The sequence below is a fragment of the Hemiscyllium ocellatum genome, chromosome 22 (genome assembly GCF_020745735.1).
Source record: "Hemiscyllium ocellatum isolate sHemOce1 chromosome 22, sHemOce1.pat.X.cur, whole genome shotgun sequence".
NCBI classification, from domain to species: Eukaryota; Metazoa; Chordata; class Chondrichthyes; order Orectolobiformes; family Hemiscylliidae; genus Hemiscyllium; species Hemiscyllium ocellatum.
Window position 1 is genome coordinate 19462227 of NC_083422.1, and position 21766 is coordinate 19483992.

Here is a 21766-nt window from a genome sequence, read left to right on the forward strand (position 1 = left end):
GCATTTCCTTTTTGGTCCCTAATCTGTAGAGTTTACTTTGTAGTTCTCATTTTGTTCTTTAATGCACCTCAGAACTTTATGTTCAGCTCAGTTCTCACTTATCGACAAACCATCATCCACTGAGCCCTGGTTTTGTTTGCCTTATCTTTTCCCCTCTCAGGAATGTACTTAGCCAATACGTGAATTATCTCCTCAAAAACGCAATCTATTTTTCCATTAATTCTGCCTGCCAGTTTTTGTCTGCAATTTATCCATTCCAGATTGGATCTTAATCCATTGAAATTGAACTCTGCAATTCATTTTCTCTAAAATCTGGATTGGTCTTTGTCCTTCTCTAAGTTAAGAGTGATCACTGTCCCTTAAAACATTTTGCTGACACTTAAAAATCACCTTGGGGGATTCAAGATGGCGGCGACTCAGCAAGTCTGAGTCTACAGTGCTCCTCCCAAGACTTGGGCAAAGTGGATCACCCACCCCCACCACACTCATCAAATCATCTAAAACAGCTTTTATTTAATATAATTAGTTGTTTGATAGTGTTAGTATTAAATTTAAATAATCTAATCTCTTAGGAAAAATGACTAAAGGGAGGAGAGCCCACAGCTCTCAGCAAGCAGGAACCCCTCCCCCATCCTCTCCAGCTGCAGCTGAGGCGTCCATAGCCGCCCCGGGGGACTTACCGACAATAACAAGCCTTGTGGAGATGATCACCAAGCTGGACGCGAAAATCGACGCATTTGTTGAGGAGTCCCGACATCGCTGGGAATCACTCTCGGCCGAGCTGCAAAAGCACGGCCGAGACATCCAGGAACTCGAGCGCCGAGTCGGAGGGGCGGAGTTAAAGGCCGCGACCTCCAAGACTGCAGCTCAATCGGCCGCGGATCAGGTCCGGGCTCTCGAGCAGCGAGTCTGGACCTTAGAAAATTACATCGACGACCTCGATAATCGAGGTCGCCGAAAAGATATTCGTTTGCTGGGCCTTCCCGAATGGGAAGAGAAAGGCCAGCTCACAGCATTCCTGGAACAGTGATTGCCACAATTTTTGGATCTGGAGGCTGGATCAGGCCAGGTGTGGGTACAATGGGCCTACCGGGTCGCAATATGCGGGCCTGGCTCGAACCAGCGCCCACGCCCGGTCCTGTTCCGGCTGCAGAGCTATAGGGAGAGGCAGATACTCCTAGATGCCTCTAGAAATCTTGGAAAAGATCCCAAAGCCATGATCTATAAAGGATCCAAGATCATGTTATTTCAGTACTTCTCCCCAGCTCTGGCTCGAAGGAGGAAGGTGTTCGATGAGGTGAATAAGTGTTTAAGGGACTTGAACATTTAATACTGCTTACGCTACCCAGCGACGCTATGTTTTAACCACGAAGGATCCGGATATAATTTTAGATCGCCAGAAAACGCTAAGGAATTTTTGGACTCTCTTAAATAAATCGTAAGAGACAATGTATGTTGGCTTGCCTTTTCCCCACTCCGATTTATATCCCCCCCCCCTTTTTCTTTTCCTTATCTTACTGTTTATCATCTTGGGGGGAGGCGGAGAGGGAATTATTTATGTGCTCTCCATTTAACGATTTTCTTTCCCCCCTTAGGGTTCTTTTATTTTATTATTATACGTATGTATGTACGTACATACATATGTGTGTATGTATATAAAAAAAAGCCGGGGGGTTTAAGTTAATGTTGGTGGGGAGAGGTGGTTACCTTATTCTATTTTACTTTTGTCTCTAGGAGCGGGGTTATTTTCCCTTGCTATTTTATATTATTATATTTAATTATAATTTGTTGAAGTTGTAATTTTATAGTTATATATGTTTATACATGGTATTAATACTACCAAATATACTCAGGTGTGGGTGGGGGTGGGGATAGGGTGCTCACTGTTAACTCTAGCTCGGTATTATATCTGAATTCTCCTCATCCTATTAAGGAGTGCCTGGGTCAAGGGTGGGGCACTGGTTGGGAGAGGATATGATGGACCGTTGGAAAAGAAGTGATACCCCCTGGGAACAAGGAGGATAATCTCCATTCAAATAGGTTTTATATTTTTTATTATTTAGAAATAGTTTCCTTTTTATTATACTATTATGAGTGTATTAGAGGACCTTTATTTTTGTAAATTCTATATGCTCTTTGCTCGGGATGTTTTAGATAGGGTTTCCCCTCCCGAGGGGTCTCGGATTTACCCGGATGATTATGGTTGATCAGTCGGTTAAGTGATGCACCTGGAATGTCAAATAGGAAGAGATTATTTTCTGTTCTCTCTTTCCATGTAAGGAAAAATATTTTGGTAAACTGGGTGGCTGAAGGTTCCCCTGGATTTTTAAATTGGCACAGATTAATTATGGAACGTATTCCCCTTGACTTCCTTATAAATATGGTGCACCAAAAGACCGAATTATTTTATAAAATATGGCAGCCCTTTTACATAGATATTTTGGCTATCCTAACAAGGGCTTCTATTTAATTGAGATTACAAACATGGCTGGTCCGGGGCCCCTTGGGCGAGGAATCCCGCACGAATACGGGTTTTGTTATATAAGTATTTCAATATCCAACTTCTATGTTAACCGTTGGGGGTTTTTTTCCTCCTCCACCTTTTTTTTTCCTCTCATTTTCTCTTATTTGAAAGATGTAAGTGACTCAATTATACACTCTGGCTAATTGCAGGTTAGATTAGTAGTTAATTGAGTTTTGTTTTTTCTCTCTCGGTATTTTTCTTTTGTTAAATTTTGACTATTGTATATTTAAGATTTATTTCTATATCAATGTTTGTACTTGAGAGTTTTGTTTATTTTTGTAAATTTGTTAAAATGTTAAATTTCTAATAAAAATATCTATTAAAAAAAAATCACCTTAGTCATCAAACCAATCCCATAATGCCAGCTTCTTCATTGGGCCAGACACATTCTTGAAAATTCTCCTGAACATAATTTAGCAATTATTCCTTCTCTCTGGCCCTTTACATTATTATAATCTCAATCTGCATTGGGATGATTAACATCCCTCATTGTCACTACTCTTTAGCTTTTGTTCCACTCTACAATTTATTTGCAAATTTGTTCCTCCATAACTTTTCTCCAATAGTTGGTGGCCTATAAAATAGACCAAGTGTGAAAGGGACTTGTATTATCTCTTCGAATTAACCAAATTGGTTTGGTCCTTGTATCCACTAAGACAGCCTGCCTCTAGCAGTTAAACTTTAATTAAAATGAATACTATCATCCTTCCTTCCATAATTCATGGTGGCCTTTTCTCCAAGGACATTTAGAATTCAATTCTGTTCACCCCCATCTGCACAAGGTCATATGCTGATATGGCTATCCAAACCAGTAACTCGCCAAACTAATTCACTGACATGCACTGTTAACCCAATTTACTGAATGTTCTCTTACTGAAACCACCTTTTTCGCTCTCTTCCAATTGCTTATGCTTCATTCCTTCATTCTCTCGTGGGTTGTGGGTGTGGCTGACTGGCCAACATTGCCCAGCAGTAGCCATCTTTGAACTATGTGGTTTTAGTAGGCCTTTTCAGAGGGCAATTTAGAGTCAAACCACAATGCACTTCAATTTTCCTCTCAAATACAACAAAGAACTGTAGACAATGGAGATCAGATCACTGGACTTGAAGCTTTAACTGTGTCTCTCTCTACAATGCTGTTAGACCTGATGAGTTTCTCCTGCAGTCTTAACTGACTAACTAATCGGTACCAAATCAAAAGCATTGGCAAACAACCCAAAAGCTACTGGAGGAATTGCCATGACTGCTTCAAAGACTGGCAGAAGCAGAGACACTGAAAAGAAATTAAGGAATTTAAAACGAAGCACTTTGGGAACAGTGCAATTGAATAGCTCTCCCAAAAAACTGGTACAGACAACATGGGCCAAATGCACTCCTCCTGTGCTGTCAACATTTGGGACAAAAGTGTACAGTGTGGAAAATCTTTGACTCAACTTAAAAAAAGCATTTTATATCAAGAAATCACTCGTACCACCATTAAAGTATTTTCTAAGATTGAAAGTTGACTTACAAGAGGATGGTCAAACCATGAATTTTCAGTTTAAAAAAAAAGGGAGGCATGTACTCTCTTGTAAATTGGGACTTATGATGATACTTAGCAAAGTTTTGATTATTAAAGGCCAAGGTTTGATCCTTGGGCTTCCGGAATCTTCAGATGTTACTGGAGAGATTTGATGGAAAATGACTTATGACAGAGTCTCTGAAGAAACTTCAGAGACCAAACATAGAAAAGCTTAGCTCATTCCATTCACAACATCTTATTTTAAGAATACACCTTCCTGAGAAACAGAAGGTACCATCTGGACCAGGTGTTTGTTTGCATCAAATACATCCTTCAATACTACTTCAGCCCTAAATTAACAACTTTACTGTTTCATTATGCTATACCTAAATCACTTTGAAACAGAAAACAAATTTGGATAAAGCTTCTCTAGGCAGCCAACTGGAGTTGCAATACATAAATCTTTAATTAAAATCTTAAAAAAAATCTCTTCTGTTCTCGGATATTCCAAAATAACTCAAAAGTTGTACAGTGCTTGTGTTTTTCTTCAAACAGATGACAATCCAAAGAAAAAGTCAAAATTTCTTCACTACAGCAGCATTCCTTCTCAGCTGCAGTTCCCATACACAGAGATTTTGGCACTGATGCCAAATTATGGCATCAACTTCTAGTTCCAAAGGCCCACACAGCTGACATGAAAATTAAAAGGAACACTGACCACAATCCTGAAGTTGTGGGGGGGGGGGGGGGGGGGGGGGGGGTGATTTTGTGGACTACTAATCAGCACACTCCAATTGATGCTCTAGGCTAATAATCAGGAGATGAATCCCACCATGACAGATGGCAAAACAAATCTGGAATTAAAAAGGAGAGTTGCACAGTGACCATGAAACCAAATTTTCAACAGTCAAAAACTCATCTAGTTCTTTGGAACCAGGAATGTGCTATCTCACCTGGTCAAGCATTTATGAGACTTCAGATTCATAGCAATGTGCTGTCTTAACTTCTTCAGAAATGGCCTAGAAAACCACTCAGCTGCATGTAATTGGTACATATTCTGATAAAATATCTGGGGTTTTGCACACTAAAATTGGAAATTCCGACTTAGAGACTAGTTAAATAATAGCATGATTGTGATGAGTTATAGATAATGTCAGACGCCATTAATACCATCCATCAATATATCCTGTACGAACAGGAGAGAATTCTAAGAGGTGATGGCACACTACAGTTGGGAGATAGTTGCCATTGAAGTCCCCATAATAAAAGCATGGTGATTCAGATTGAATAGTACTCTAAAGGTTCTGTTACTACATTCTTAATGGATTCCACCAATTGTCCCAATGAATGATATTAATCGATCTGATCTTTGGACCCTGCTTTCCGTCTCTTTTCTTCAACAGGTGCATTTGTGGTTTTGAAGTGTCTCATTTCCAGGAGAACCTAGAGAGAATCTTTGAATGTTATACTTTGTAACTCTATTGTAACAACTTCTTTTAATAACCCAGGATGAATACTTTAGGTCTTGGGAATATGTCAGCTTTAGCAGTATTAGGATTGCACTTGCAACTGCCAATCTGCTTGTGGTTGTGAGGGACCAAAATCATTTAAAAAAATAGGATGGTATGTGAATCAAGCTGGCTGCTTTGTCAAGCTTGGAGTTGTACTGATCTGTGGAACAGGGAGAATTCCATCACACTCCTCACTTGAGCCATATCGATGGTGGACAGGAGGTGTCAATACTCCCTGCAACTTCCCAGCCTCTTATCTGTTACTGTAGTTAAGAGTTTGTATTTGATCCAATTAAATTCATTGCCAATGGTAACTCTCAGAACGTTAATGATTCTGAATAACAAGCAGAGATGATTAGATGCTCTTTCCTTGGAGAGGATCTGGCTCTATATGGCAAATATGTAACTCTTACTTATCAGCCCAAAGGAATGTTGTGCAGGTGCAGATTGTTTCCCGTGCCGAGTTATAAAGGAGGTCAAACATTGTGTAAATATCTCCACTTCTACTTTTATAATGGAGAGAAAGTCATTGATGGCGCACCTGAAGATCATTGGGCCTCAAGGACTGTCCTTTGGAACTCCTGTCCTGCGATGGAGATGTTCGACCTCCTACAACAACCACAGCTACCTTCCTTTGTGGTGGGTATAGCATCAGTTATTTAAGAGTCATCTCCGATTCCCACTTATTTCAATTTAATAGGGCTTCTTGAGGCCATATTCAGTCAAATACAGTCTTAATGCCAAGGTCAGTGATTCTACTCATCTCTGGAATTCAGCTATTTTTCCAATATTTGAACCAAAATTGTAAAGAGGTCTGGAACCAAACAGGCTTGGCTGAACACAAAATGGAAGAGATCAGTAAGAAGTGTATTCCTGTGTAAGTGTTGCTGTCTAACACCAAAATCATCTTCCATCGTTTTGTTAATGCATATATACAGTGACGTAGCAATTTGCCAGATTACATATGTCCTGTACATAAAAGCCAAGATAAATATGCGCAATTTTCTACATTGTTGGGTTGATGCCAGGTGTTGTAGCTATACTGGATCAACTTGGCTTGGGTAATAGCTAGTTCTGGAGCACAAGAATGAACAAAAGGTGCTGGGAAAATTCAGGTGGTCACATAGTACATGTGGAGATCTAGAGTTAAAGTTTCAGGTCAGTGACCTTGCTTCAGAACTGCATACTCAAGACTGGGGCAAAAAGCTTTTTGGACTTCAAAAGGTTAAAAAAAAATCAGTGAATATGAAAATCATGCAGAGAAGTGGTTTGACACAATGATCTTGTAGGATGTTTGATCTATTCTACTTTAAATGACTTTACAATAGAAACTGACAAGAGTTAGGCAAAGTGTGACAACGGGAAATAACAAAAAAAGTCTCTTATTTGACAAACCCAAGCAATATAACCTGCTGTTAAAAAATAAACCAGACTTAGTGTTCATTTGTGAAACAGGGCCCCCAGCACCTTCATGGTTCCAAAGACTTGATGCCAGTGGGATAATGAATCCCTGCTTCGTGATTTTCAGATGGCCCAGGCTGTGATGTAGGGTAAGAGATTCATTTTTTTTTAAAAAGTCCAAGTTTAAAATAAATTGTATATTTGAATCAATTGCATATGGGTTTTTCTATGCATCTGAAGAGTTGGATGAAGATATATGTAAAAAGCATGCCTTAACAAAAGATGATACAGAAAGGGAATTTTGTAATAGTCCAGACCAGAAGTGTTTTGATAAAACTCAAAGTAGTATTGGAAACTAAGAACATTTAGGTTCCATATACATATTAGGTGTATATCAGGATGCAGCTATCACATTTCCTAGACAAAGCTGAAATCACACAGTTAGATCAAATGGTTAAATCAAATCTAACAAGAGAGAAAAAGAGGTTTTCTCCAAACATATGTACAATGGGTGCTTTTGGCCATTGTATTGGGTATTTTGGGGACTAGAGTGTTTTTATTGCGGGATTAATGGGATTACATATGACCACACATTTCAAAATCTTCACGTTTGTCTTATGAGTCGGGTTGATTCAATTGTTTTTGCTCAAGAAATTACCATTTTATCATTCAGACCAAATGTGCAATGTTGCGCCTTTATGTTCCAAAAATGGCTCTCTCATTGAAACCAAAACAAAATAAAAAGTCTATCGAGTCAAATTTCAGAACGGGATCATACTTTTGAAGTTTGGAATACATTTATTCACAGACTGAAGCATAGTTTATCTCCTGACTCCACACTCTCGTGTTACTGTCTCTTTGTACACTCACGTCTCTATTCAGTTAACACCCTCCATTACTAACGTACTTGATCGCGACTAAGACAATTAATTAACAATAATCAATAATCTTTCCTGTACAACATACAACTAAACAAGTTTAAACATAATAGAAATACTTAAATTTGGAAAACTTACCAAAATGGTGTATATATGCAGGCATCTGTAAACAGGAGAAAAATCCACTAGATCCTGGGCAGTGAGAACCTGTTGAGCACATGCCAAAGCTTTAAAGCAAACATCCAGTTGCACTAGTACAATTAATTTCAAACTTTACATTTTGACAGTAAAACGTTCAACACACTTTAGATCTCGAGATCTAGTACAATTGTCCAATCAAGATGCCGAGAAAGAACCATACTCTTCTCATGCTCCCCTGTCAGAAAATTAAACTTTACTTTAATGACAAATAACTACTTGGATCAGCACATATTTGATCTTAGATGAGCATTTAAAGTATTAAGATTAACCTATAACTCTGGCCGCCCATGGAACTCACCAGGAAGAGAACAGCTTTCACAATGTCTTACACCAAACATTCTAAATCTTTATAATATTTACATTAGTACAAAATAGAAAGTAAATGGAAAAAAAGATGAATTGATTAAAAATTGTATTTTTGGATTTCAAACATGTACTTAATCATATAATTAGCAACTACATTTATAATCAATCCATCTAAATAAAGGAACAATCCTTAAAATTACCTCCTCTTCATATTCTTCATCATCATCCTGGAACTGTTCTAACATGGTTTCATCCATGCGGTCAGGAACCATACCGCTGGCAATGCACAACTTCCTTTCATGGCTCATATTGGTTTGCTTCTTCACAATACTATTAAAAGTTCTCTGCTGTTGAGACTTTTAAAAAAAAACAAGAGGTTTATGGATCTAACACTATGCAGCATTACAGATTACAAATTACTCGCACTTGAAATTCATCATCTCTCTTGATCTAACTTTTATAAAATTAACTTAGTATCAAGTGTACCAAACTAGATAAACACTGTCACTTATCTGCCAATATAAAACAGAAGTCTTAAAACATTTCAAATGAATATTACTTTTATTTTTCTTAGATAATGGTTTAAGTCTTAGCTCTTCCTCCAAAAAAAAAAGAGATCAGCATCTAATGCAGCCAAATGAGTTTGACAAGTCAATAAAAAGAAATTAATAAACTTCTCAAAAGGAACATACACTGCAAACGTATACACCCAACCACTGCTAAAATGTAACTCAAACATTAGGTTGTGGAGGTGCCATGTTGGACTGGGGTGGATAAAATTAGAAGTCAAATGACACTGGGTTATAGTCCAATGGGTTTATTTGAAGTCACAAGCTGTCGGAGCACTGCTCCTTCATCAGTTAGAAGTGACTTCACCTGACAAAGGAGCAGAGCTCTGAAAACTTGTGATTTCAAATAAACCTGTTGGACTATACCCGGTGTTGTTTGACTTCGACTTTGTCAAAAAATTAATATGTCATGACTGAGTATTATGTTCTCAACTGTATTCCAACACTTAGATATTAATTTGGTCTTGAATGACAATCCATCTCCAAATGCCTCAGCAATAGATATATTTAGGCAAATGTGAGGATTGCAAAATCTGGAGATTAAAGGTCAGGCAGCATCTGAGGAGCAGGAAAATCAGAAATCCCTGATGAAGGGCTTTTGCCAGAAACATTGATTTTTCTGCTCAATAGATATACCTAGGTGACTTTGAGGTACTCTTAGTAGAGGGTCTTTCTAGGACTCTGCGCACCTATATAGAGACCGTATATACAGACTGAAATTGTTCTGAACCTCTTCCCTTCTGGGGAGATATGTACAGTTTCATTAAAGCACAGAAGCACGATACACTGAAAACATTTTTCTCCTAAAATCTTGAGAAAGATCAAACTTCACTTTTTTTTTAAAAAAGTAATAATTTATTATACTACAAAATTCCACACTTCAGTTAGGTGCCGTCGATTCTTTCATTAACAGGGAACTTGGTTACTTCAAAGAAATGTTTTACAAAAACATTGCTGCACACAAAATATAGCAGAAAACAGGTTGGTGTACAAAATGCCAAAATATCTCTAAATTCAAATAGAAAACCATGATCTGAACTTGCGTCAGAGCTCTGAATCCAGCTTCAAGTAAACTGATCACCAAGATTCAGTAATATTCTTTGGGGCTCACCAGTTGCATATTGTGAAAACCTAGCTCATGCAAATCAGTACAGTATCAGATCACCAGAAAGAAGCTGTCCTTATTGGTTATACATATGTGCCTGCCTGTCCCCTCGGGAAAACAAAACCACAGAAATCGTGTGCAAGAAGAATACTGGATAACTTCTCTTCAGCGTTTAAGCCAACTATTGGGGCCCCAAGTTCAGCTAGGCAGCTGAAAAACAAAGATCAGGGAACAAAACTGGTCTCCAACAGTTACATTTAACCATGGAATTGCTTAGACTGAATTTTAATGAGCGAGTTTATACAAATCACATTACATATAATTACAATGAACAGAAAATTAGATGTTACTCTTTTCTCAAAAAGACTTTAGGAATAATGTTTCCTCACTTGTTTCATGGCCATCTCTCCTATTTTATCAGAATGTTTCCGAATACTTTCCAAGAAATCTTTCAAATCTGACATGGAAATTTCCTTGACTTGTTCTCGCAGCTTGGGAATATTTTCAGTCATGATCTGACAGAAACGATATTGATAAACCTGTGGAAGATAGGTATTTTCTAGAAGTTCCATAGTTTTCAAAGCAGAATAATATCTGGGGGTGAAAAGAAATATGCATCGAATCACATTCATTACTCCAAAAAAGGATTACTTCTTTTTAAAAGCAGCTAGAAAAGAGTTCAAAAATGGTTAAGCCAAAAACATGCTGATAAAAGTTTTTAAAATTTTCAATACTAAAGGAATCAAGTTATGCAAGTAAAACGTATAACAATCGGCCTGTCCAGTAAAGCTCTGAGTTAACATTACATTTGAATAGCTTGGACTCACTTAGGATTATCAGCAGAGGCTAAAAGCTCAAATGAAGCACTTTGATCCTGATGATACGGAATCTGGTGCAACACAGAATGGCATATTTGTTGGGGTATGCTTTTGTAGCATATCGAACAGAGCAATTGAAACATGCAACCCATAATGCAGCTTCAAGAAACTATATTCATAATAACATTGAAGTCATATAAACTGTTTTATTCAAATTACACTGTTAGATCATGTGCAAAAAGCCTGACTTGAGATAGACACTCAATCTTTCAAATTCATTCTGCAAGCTCTCATTATATCTGTCTGTAGATCAGGGCCTTGACCTTTTAACATCTGTTCCAGTGAAAAAATGGTTTTAATTTTAGGTCAACAGCAGGTCAAGGTTTAAATTTATTTTGTTATACATAAACATACAGCTTAGGATGCTTTTGGCAGTGATAAAATGTTAGTGATAAATGTGCAAAGCTATAAAATGTTTTATATGTTGATACTCTATTAAAAAAAACTGAAGCGATTTGAGAGCAGATTTTACCCAATAACCAAACAAGTTTGTCATTGCAACTTTATATTGTTCTTCAAATCAAGTAATGAAAATTGTATTGAAAGGAAAATGAGAGTTAAGACAAACTTAAATCTACTTTAATTTAACAAACCAAAAACAAAATTGATTCCCAATCTGCCCAGCTGTTAACTGAACTTGGAAATGGTATACCATTGGTATTACTTGTTGAAAACATCCCCTTTAGAAACCATGAAAGCAAGAGCCGCTGGCTCCGTGGCACCAGTAATGAATAATTTATACATTATATCATAAGGATTTACTAATATTGGATTAATGGCTTATGTCAGACTTGATGTGAACAGTCAATTTTATTATGTACAAATTTCATTACTAATTTTACATTTAAGTACATTATAGCTTCCATCGGCCAAGAATTTAAGAAAACAATACTATTGATCATGCTACTTTCTCAAGAAAGGTCAACTATGGAAATTAAGGAAAGGTTTCCATGAACTGCATCGATTGGCATATTGAATTTCAATGCAAAATAAAACTTAGCATTTGCCATTCAACACGGTCCTTAGGTAGGGCAAACTAATTAAGTGATATTATTTTGACGTCTGCAAAGAGCACTGAAGTGTAGTAATTTTAAATTCCCAATAATACAAGATGAATCTTCTTGAGAGAGTCACATTTTAAATTTTCCAAGTGGCAGCATATCCACTGGTATATTATTAAATATAGCAAGATGATTTTTAAATTTGAATTATTGTCAAGTACTTAAGTACGGCGAAAAGGCTACGCACCCTGCCAACATCACAGCTGCAGTACAATGACTTGTGGGTTCCTCACAAAGCTGTCCCTGTACAGCTATAAAATGCCAGTGCCTAACAATTTGGTAGTCTGACAACATAAACTGTCAATAAGTCAAATCTCTGACCAATCAACATCCTAGTCTACTCAATGATCAAGAAAAGGAAGGTGGTCAATGCTTTCCCTTGATTTTTTCCAATGGAAAGTGGCCATTGCTGGCAAGGCCAGCACTTAATGGCCAATTTCCCTCGAACCAAATGGCTCATTAAGCCACATAGGGCAGTTAACCACATTACTAGATGGGATAAGAATGGCAAATTTCAGCTTGTAAAACGACATTAGTGAACAAGGTGCATATTTATGACAACTGAAGAATTTTCATGGAATTAATAATTGAATTAAATTTCACCAATTGTCATGCTGAGATTTGAAACCCACATCCCTAGACCATTTTATCTGGGCTTTGAGATAAATCGCTTCATAACATCAACGTGGACCACTTTCTCCTGATCTTTGGACAGAATTTGGCTAAGCCATTGATAATGGACAAGTTGTTCACATTTACTCAGAATGAACTAGTTTCTGAACAGCTCTTAGTAGTTGAGTTCCAATTCAGGAGTGACAGATTGAACTGGTTTTGAGACTATGACAGCGACAACAATGTGTAAGTTCCATCAAAAGCATTAAAACATTAAAACTCCCAGTGTCTGCATGGGTTTCCTCTGGTTTCCTCCCACAGTCCAAAGATGTGCAGGTCAGATGAATTAGCCACACTAAATTGCCCATAGTAGGGTATGGTAGTCAAGTACAATAGTCAGAGGGAAATGGGTCTGGGTGGGTTATTCAGAGGGTCAGTGTGGACTGGTTGGGCCAAAAAGGTCCTGTTTCCATACTGTAGGGAATCTAATCAAATTTGGGGGAAGTGGTTCCCCACCTCATAGTTACTGTCAGAAACGGACGTTTGAGACAGAGCACACAAGTCACCTAGCCTTAGTCATGAGTATAAACAAACAAACAGTCTGTTGATGGCAGTTTCAAAAATAAAAAGACAGCTCAAAAGGTAGAAGACAGAGGGTGGTGGTGAAGGGTTGTTTTTCAGACTGGAGGCCTGTGACCAGTGGAGTGCCACAAAAGATTGGTGCTGGGCCTTCTACTTTTTGTCATTTACATAAATGATTTGGATGCGAGCATAAGAGGTACAGTTAGTAAGTTTGCAGATGACACCAAAATTGGAGGTGTAGTGGACAGCGAAGAGGGTCACCTCAGATTACAACAGGATTTGGACCAAATGGGCCGAGAAGTGGTAGATGGAGTTTAATTCAGATTAATGAGAGGTGCTGCATTTTGGGACAGCAAATCTTAGCAGGACTTATACACTTAATGGTAAGGTCCTGGGGAGTGTTGCTGAACAGAGACCTTGGAGTGCAGGTTCATAGCTCCTTGAAAGTGGAGTCGCAGGTAGATAGGATAGTGAAGGCGGCGTTTGGTATGCTTTCTTTTATTGGTCAGAGTATTGAGTACAGGAGTTGGGAGGTCATGTAATGGCTGTACTGGACATTGGTTAGGCCACTGTTGGAATATTGCGTGTAATTCTGGTCTCCTTCCTATCGCAAAGATGTTGTGAAACTTGAAAGGGTTCAGAAAAGATTTAAAAGGATGTTGTCAGGATTGGAGGATCCGAGCTACAGGGAGAAGCTGAATAGGCTGGGGCTGTTTTCTCTGGAGCATCAGAGGCTGAGAGGTGACCTTAGAGGTTTACAAATTTATAAGGGGCATGGATAGGGTAAATAGGCAAAATCTTTTCCCTGGGGTCAGGGAGTCCAGAACTAGAGGGTGAGGGGGGAAAGGTATATAAAAAAAGACAGACTTACAGGGCAACTTTTTCCACAGAGAGAGGTACGTGTATGGAATGAGCTGTCAGAGGATGTGATGGAGGCTGGTACAATTGCAACATTTAAGAGGCATCTGGATGGGTATATGAATAGGAAGGGTTTGGAGGGATATGGGCCGGGTGCTGGCAGGTGGGACTAGATTGGGTTGGGACATCTGATCGGCATGGACAGGTTGGACCGAAGGATCTGTTCCCATGCTGTACATCTGACTCTAAGCTTCCATATGCACACAATTATGCAGGCTTTAAGTTCTGAACAAGACAAGTCTTTGATGGGCATGGCACAGTTAGATTACATTTTATCACTACAAACAATTTATGAAATTGTTCAAGAACTTCTGGCAATCAATGTGATACTGCAATTTGATGATATCAATATATTTTAAAAAGGCAAATGACAGTGCCAACTTTGCTAGCCAGCATTATTGATTACAAGACAGACAACAGTACCCATCAATTCCCTGGGCACTCCAGCAGACACATACGGCCTCCTTAATGGCTAACGGACACCAAAATAATTATAGCAACCTTCACTTTTAGGTGTTGTTTAGGGTCTGTTTTTCCAATGTTCATTGCAATTTTCATGACTATGAAATTCCAACTCTACATTAACAATGTAAGAGCTGTGTCTTGATAGAATCACTGTGCTGAACTACAAGTAGAACAGAAATCCCATTGACTTGAATTCATAGAAGTTCAGGCAAATGAGAACGCCATCTAAAAGGTGAATGAAACAGTTCAGTCACCAGTCACAAAGGATTTAAAAAAAAAAGTGAATATTTAATTGCCTCAATTTTGCATGAGTAATGTGCAGTTAAAGCAAAAATGAAAACATATCATTTCTGGATCAAAAAGCTACTAAAATGCATTAGCTACAAGACTGAAAGAGGGGCAGAAAAGAAAAGGCAATGAGGGGACAAGGTCTCTATACCTTACAGGGGGAAAAAAAAAGTGATTTTGTAGGGTCAGAGGACCAGAATTCAGAGCCTCTCCTCAGCTAAATCAAATGGTAACATGACAGAAGCAAGCTGTGGCCCATCATGCTTGCACTGGCTCTTTGAAATAGTTATCACGCGACACATTGACCCATTCCCTTGCAATAAAGTCTCTAATACATTTTTTTTGCTATTTATTTCAGCTCAGCACAGTGCTGCATGTGTTTGATAGACAGTATTTCTACTTGCACTTTAGAAATTATTCATGTGGAAAAGAACAAAGGAACCCAATTCTAGCTTTAACGGATTCCCACAACAGTCGGATTCAAAATCATTTTACTCCCCATGCAAAATCACAATTTTAAATGAGGACCAAAAGCCAGGTTAGTCCCAGGCTGAATAATCCAATAAATCGCAGTGTCCAATAATTTAGTGGCCGAGACTCCAATGATCTGTTGAGAAGACTATCTTTATTAGAGCCCCACTTCCTGCCAAATCATTCCTTATTTTTTCCATTAAATGTATTCCAAGGTCACTATAAAAACTTGCTCAATAGTCAATTTTCTATACTTTTCTCCCCTTATTTACCTGGAAACATTCCTTGAATTTCACCTCTTTTCAACACTGAGAAGCCCCACCTTTACCAGTTTTCCTTTATAGCTCAGTCAGCTATGGCGGTTTCCGTGACTTTTACTTGAATGAGTAATAGAGTCACTTAGAAACCAGTGCAAAATGCTAAAGTTATGTCTTAACTATAAAACAGCTAATTTTATATTTTGGCAATAAATCCCAAAAATTGATCATTTAAAACAATTGCTCTGCATTTGAACATACTAATTCTTAGGTTCTTAACACATCTAAGTCTCTTTCCACCTTGCAATCACCACCAATAGGGGTAGAAATTGAATTTTTCCAGTATTGGGGTACAAATCTAGTACTGCACACACAATGTGCCGAGTTAGGTTGGCAGCAGGACAATAGGAAACTGAACCAATAAATGAAATTTATTTAAATAAAAAAAAAATCCAGAGACAATCTGCAAACATCAAGACAGCTTGACAATCACAGACTCACAACTTGGTTCAAAGCTCTCAGCTTGGCCTTTGTTCTACTCATTTCTAGACGACAACTGGCCAGATTTGAATTTTCAACAAATACTTGAAACTTCAAATACAACTTGTGCAACACAGCAACCGACTTCAAAGAGCTTAGAGGCTCATTTTTATTTAAATGCTTTTGATGTTAAAAGAGACAAAAAAAAAATTAGGAACAGGAGGACAATAGCAAATCTTCTATTCAACTTCAGTAGTATGAATTTGGGAACCCGGGTCCAAGTAGTGATCTGTAACCACTACCACTCAAAACACCCTCAAATCCTCATGTTGGAATTTCTGTCCACAAAGAGTAACTAAATTCTGGTTCCCCAGTTTAAATACTGACTACTCTCCCAGCTAAAGCATACACAAAATGCTGCAGATGATTTGGGAAAATTTGCCATCAACCTACTTAAATCTTGAGAACTAAAAGGAAAATTCACGAAAAAGGTTTAAATTTTTAAAAATAACTTCGAAGCAAAAAGCCTCAGATAATGTTGAAAAGTCTTTCCTTTAACAGAAGTTTAAAGGTTCGCTGACATTGCAAAGTTAAACATCGTTACAGTAATTATGATCACATGAACTTATCACCATGAGATGACTAAAGCCTGAAATACTGAGTTGAGATCTTACTGATACTAGATAAAGCTATGCTTTAAATCGTATAGCTTAATGTGGCACACAATTAGTGTTGCCTGCATGTATTACACCCATTTAGTATATTAGTAAATGCAAACAAGGGAAAAAAGGACACCAGTTTAAGTCTAAAAATCAGGTTATGTACTCTGACTGATGACAAAGTTAACATTTATTTTCTTTTAGGTCCAATGACATTGTGGTTTTGGCTTTATCTTGAGGACCATGTCTAATTTTAGTTTATGTTGTAAATTTGCTGGGAAATAAATCTAATAATAGGCACATCCAGGAAAATGCATTGGTGTCTTAATTATTTACCAAAACATGTAGATTTAAACAATTACAGACTAGCCTCTGCCCATGTAGTGAAATGAACGTTACCACTGTGTATTCCACAGCAATATGCAATAATCTGCTGAAGATGATTCATATAAAAGCATGGACATGCTGAAAATACACAATACCATTAAGTCTAGTTATAAACATAATGATTTACAAATTAGTTTATTAAAATGAAATGCCTTTAAAGCAGCAGAACACCAGGCTAAAAAAAATTCCCAAGTAGCCTGCCTCTCAGATGTTGCAGTTTGGAATTGTTGCATATGTGTACTGGAACAGAAGAATTAGCACAAAAAATAAATACTGGAGACAAAGTAAATGAAAATATTTTAATCAAAATATTACAAGCTTATCACCAATATAGAAAAATTAACACTGCACTACAGAGTTATGGTTGTAAATTCCCTCCATGGAATTACAAGTCCAGCTAATTCTGGACACTACTAGGCTAATGAGAAACCAACAAAGATTTAAACCTAGTTCATCAAGTTGCATTATGTCAGTATGACCTATTATATTTTCTAAAATCCTGCTCTTTTTGCAGGTTTATAAAACCATTGGAATCCAAACTTTTTGGAATCCATGAACTCATAGGGGTGGCACAGCGGTTAGCACTGCTGCCTCACAGCGCCAGAAACCCGGGTTCAATTCTTGCCTCAGTGGAGTTTGCACATTCTCCCAGTGTCTGCGTGGGTTTCAGTTTTCCAGGTTTCCTCTGGATGCTGTGGCTTCCTCCCACAGTCCAAAAAAAAAAGTGCAGGCTAGGTGAATTGGCCATGCTAAATTGCCCATGGTGTTAGACGAAGGGGTAAATGTTGCTCTTTGGAGGGTCAGTGTGGAGTTGTTGGGCTGAAGGGCCTGTTGTTTCCACACTAAGTAATCAAAGATAAAGTCTGAATGACAACATTCCAGGAAAGATGGTGGCTAGCTTTACAGCAACATGACAAATAGTGAGACCAGCCAGCCAACTGTTTATATTTTTATTTATTCTTTGAGCTTGATGAATCAGATCACAGCCTCCTTTCATAAATCTAGTATAAAATTATTCAACAGCCAGCTAGTGTCACAAGATAGCCATCCTTTCATCTACCACTTAACCTTCCAGTTTACATAAGAGGGGTTTGCAGAAACCCCTGCTATAATGTCATCTGTATTTCCTAGGTGTGTCACCATTTTCATGCTGAATGTTCATTCCTGCTCAACCACTGGCCCTTCGAGGTGGTGGCAGGATCAGAAATAGATGAAATTTCATCTGCAGAGATAACAACACTTTTATTAATGACCTTTCACTTGATAGGACAATTACATCAAATACATGATGATATAATTTTTTAATCCAACTGAATAAAAACACAGGAAAGTTCCAGTTACTTTATGAAAATAGTTTACACTGGAAAAAAAATTGTCCATGCATTTACTATACAGGACAGATGTTTACAAAGCTCTATAGTAGACTTACCAGATTATGCCAGAGACTGCAGAGTCTTTTCAATGGAATAGGTGGTAGCATTTGGCAGTTGTGCATTCAAACTAAAGAATTGCTTCACATGCATGTTTTTCAGTTGTTGCGCTATAGAACTTATTTGACCACAACTCCCTCTTCTTCGCCTGTTGACATCATTAATCCATTTATAGTACAGTGATTGTTGCATTTAAGAGGAGATGCCAGTTTTCACCATTCTGCAAATTACTGCATCACTTGGCACAAAAACATGTATTTGATAAAATCATTAAACTGTGCAGCAAGTTTGTCTTCACTTACTGTACTTTATTGATAGTGCATAAAATCATTAGTACAGGATTAATTCTTGTAATGTCAGAGATAGTAGTTATATATACATACACACACACACTTCAAAAATCAAAAACAAAACAATTCACATTCAACTGCCACTACTGGCATGTTTATTGTCCTGTGTATCAACATGGTCAGTCACTGACTGAAAGGCAGAGTGTTTGTCGTGAAGGGAAAGTAATGGATGTAAAGTGTCACATCACAATAATAGTTAACTTCGGAGTACAGCTACTAGCTTTCCACAAAATCTTCACAATTCTTCGAATACTGCTATCAAGCATGGAAAAACACTATACACACATTTACAAGATTGTAGTAAAGGGCTCATGCTAAACCTCATTAAAGTTGCAATGAAAAATTAGTGCACAGAAACACAAACTACCTTTTGGCCTTCATCTGTTCTCTTACTTTGCTGTACATTTCCAGTACTAGAAGCAAAGAAAATACAAATTAATACAACCTTTAACAACTAAATCTGTTCAAACTTTTTGAAGACAAGATTACAAAAAAATGGTGGAATACTTGGCATGGTTTTTCTTTAAGTCAATATACAGAAAATTGTTCTTCAAACAATTGAAGAAAAGCATTGGGAAGTAATTTTTAAAAAGACACACAGGTCACTTAATATTCTACCTGACAGCTACACAAGAATGTCCTGGCTATTTAATAAATTGTTGCCCAGGTCAGTATCACCAAGACCAAAAGGGTATAACATAGCACTGAAACAAACCAAGTTGCTTGTCAAACCAGACTGGGAATTAAGGCTAGAGGGACTGGAATACATGAAAATTGAACTCAAATCCAATAATGGGGAAAACCATGAAGGATATAGGTCATCCATTATTCGTACTCATTAATTGGGCCTCTGAACATTTAATAACTATAAAATTGTAAGCCAAGTATGGTTGGGCAATCTCGCAGTTTCAAAGTACTGAACCAACCAATGATAATACTGCAGTACCTGACAACCAAACACCAGAAGAGTCACTTGGATAACATTAGGATAAGTTGCTACCATACAGAGAGTGAACTTCATGTTTTCCTTACAGGACACACCATACTGGGAAACAGATCAGAAGTACTGATTTACAAGCATCTCAAACTGGTTTCATCATTGTTTGTCACTAAACATGTAGCTGCACTGACCTAACTTTCACTGAGGTACAATTTCAATTGTTATCCCGAGATAAAAGTGCAACGCCAAACAAAAACAAACAAACAGTCAGTTCTGAACAGGAGTTTTTCGCGATTTTGAATCCAGTTTCTGTTTATCTGTCACTATCTGTGGGGAAGAGGAGTTTTCCCAGTATAGTGTTTCAGACTTCCAGCATCCATTGTATCTCACTTTTATGCAAATCAATTTCACACAAGTATGATGCAGGGAATTTCAGCAGGGCTTTCAGGACAGAGAGAAACATGAAAATTAGGAATGAAAATAAAACCCTAAGGAGACAAATATTTTAATTGAACTGGTGCATAAACTTGCTGTAACTGGAGTTAAATATTAAGAACATGCATGAGCAAATTTTTGGACAAAGGTAGGAAAATAAAAATCTGAACAGTTTCAATAATGAAGTGAACATTGAAACAAGCAGAGAAATCACCAATGGAAGTGTTCTAAATGAGCAAAACAAAATCTAATTGGCAAATAAAAAGAACAGACTGAGCAGGAAGTTACAAAATAGGAAGACCTATAATAATGGTACAACTTTGAATTATTAAAAAAATTCTAATATCCAAGTCTGCATCAGCATTGAAAGCAACAGTATGCTTCTATTTATCCCATTTTAACAGATATTCAGATTTTATAAAAAATGAAGCTAAAATAGTTAGAAAATTCGTTGAAAGCACAGAACCTCACTTAAAAATTGCTTACCTTCAATGAAGGGACAAGAATTATTTGGTATGTAACAGATTTTTTTCCCACAAAACACTTAGTTTTTTAAAAAAACTTCAACAAGTTTGTGTATTTACAATGCTGACCTTTGCTCTTCACACCTGGTTTTAAGCTGTAATCAGCAGGAACCAGGAAAAGAGAAACAGATGTTAGTATATTTAGAATAGTGGTCCCTTCTCATTCCTTGTAACGTTTTGAAACAAAACTGGATCTCAAAACTTTTGCAGTGTACAGTATTTCTTCATTTAGAAGTGTTATTTTAAATAAACACCTGATTACAAACTGCCATTTTAAAAAGTACAAAAAAAAGACAAGAGTGTCAGAGGGTGGCTATTAATGAATAAATATAACTAAAATATATTCCATCCTAGACACTTTGCAGGGTAGGAATTAGGAAAGGGCGATGTAGCAAGTTGAAAATGCTCAACGCAAGCTATAATTTAGAGCTGTAAGCAAATGAACACTACAAACGGTAGTTTGATTAGTTCTGTACAGAACCAAGTTAGAGACAAAAATACTGCAATTCCAGCATCTGCAACAGAGATAGGAAGCTGGAAGAACACAGCAGATCAGGTAGCATTAAGAGTCTACCTCCTAATGCTGCCTGGCCTGCTGAGTTCTTCCAGCTTCCTGCATCTTTACTGTACAGAATTATAGCATTTCTGGAAATAAAATCAAAGCTTTTGGTCTTGCAAAAAGATCAGGAAAACTTGCAAGAAAACAAAGATGGGGAAAAAAAGCAAACATTGAGAGATAAGGAATTGACTGTTAATGGGTGCATTGCCATGGGGCATGCATCAGTGACAACTGACAGTTCATGGTCAAGTTTCATTTATGGTTTAAAAACAGGTTGACGAATTTCTTAGTAATACCTGGACCAGAGAATGGCCATCACCTGCTTTGTGGAGTTGAAACAGTTATGGCATACACATTATTTCTGTGTGCAAAGAACAGGGCCCTGAATAGTAATATACATCAAGTTCCAATACAAGTGCAGTTGCATATCCAAGTGACAATCCTAAATTTGTCAGCATAATTCTTTGCAGACTC

At 37.5% G+C, this 21766-nt stretch overlaps 1 protein-coding gene across 4 annotated transcripts in view; it reads right to left on the reverse strand.

Annotated features, from left to right (window-relative positions):
* Window positions 1-21766, reverse strand: part of LOC132826233 (exocyst complex component 6-like) — a 199522-nt gene that overhangs the window by 127234 nt on the left and 50522 nt on the right. For all 4 annotated transcript variants that reach the window (XM_060841918.1, XM_060841920.1, XM_060841921.1 and 1 more), the window contains exons 5-8: window positions 19202-19247; window positions 10386-10590; window positions 8523-8678; window positions 7954-8022 (exon numbers count right to left, since the gene is read on the reverse strand). In XM_060841918.1, coding sequence (XP_060697901.1) covers window positions 7954-8022; window positions 8523-8678; window positions 10386-10590; window positions 19202-19247 — 476 coding nt within the window. The remainder of the gene's footprint in view (window positions 1-7953; window positions 8023-8522; window positions 8679-10385; window positions 10591-19201; window positions 19248-21766) is intronic.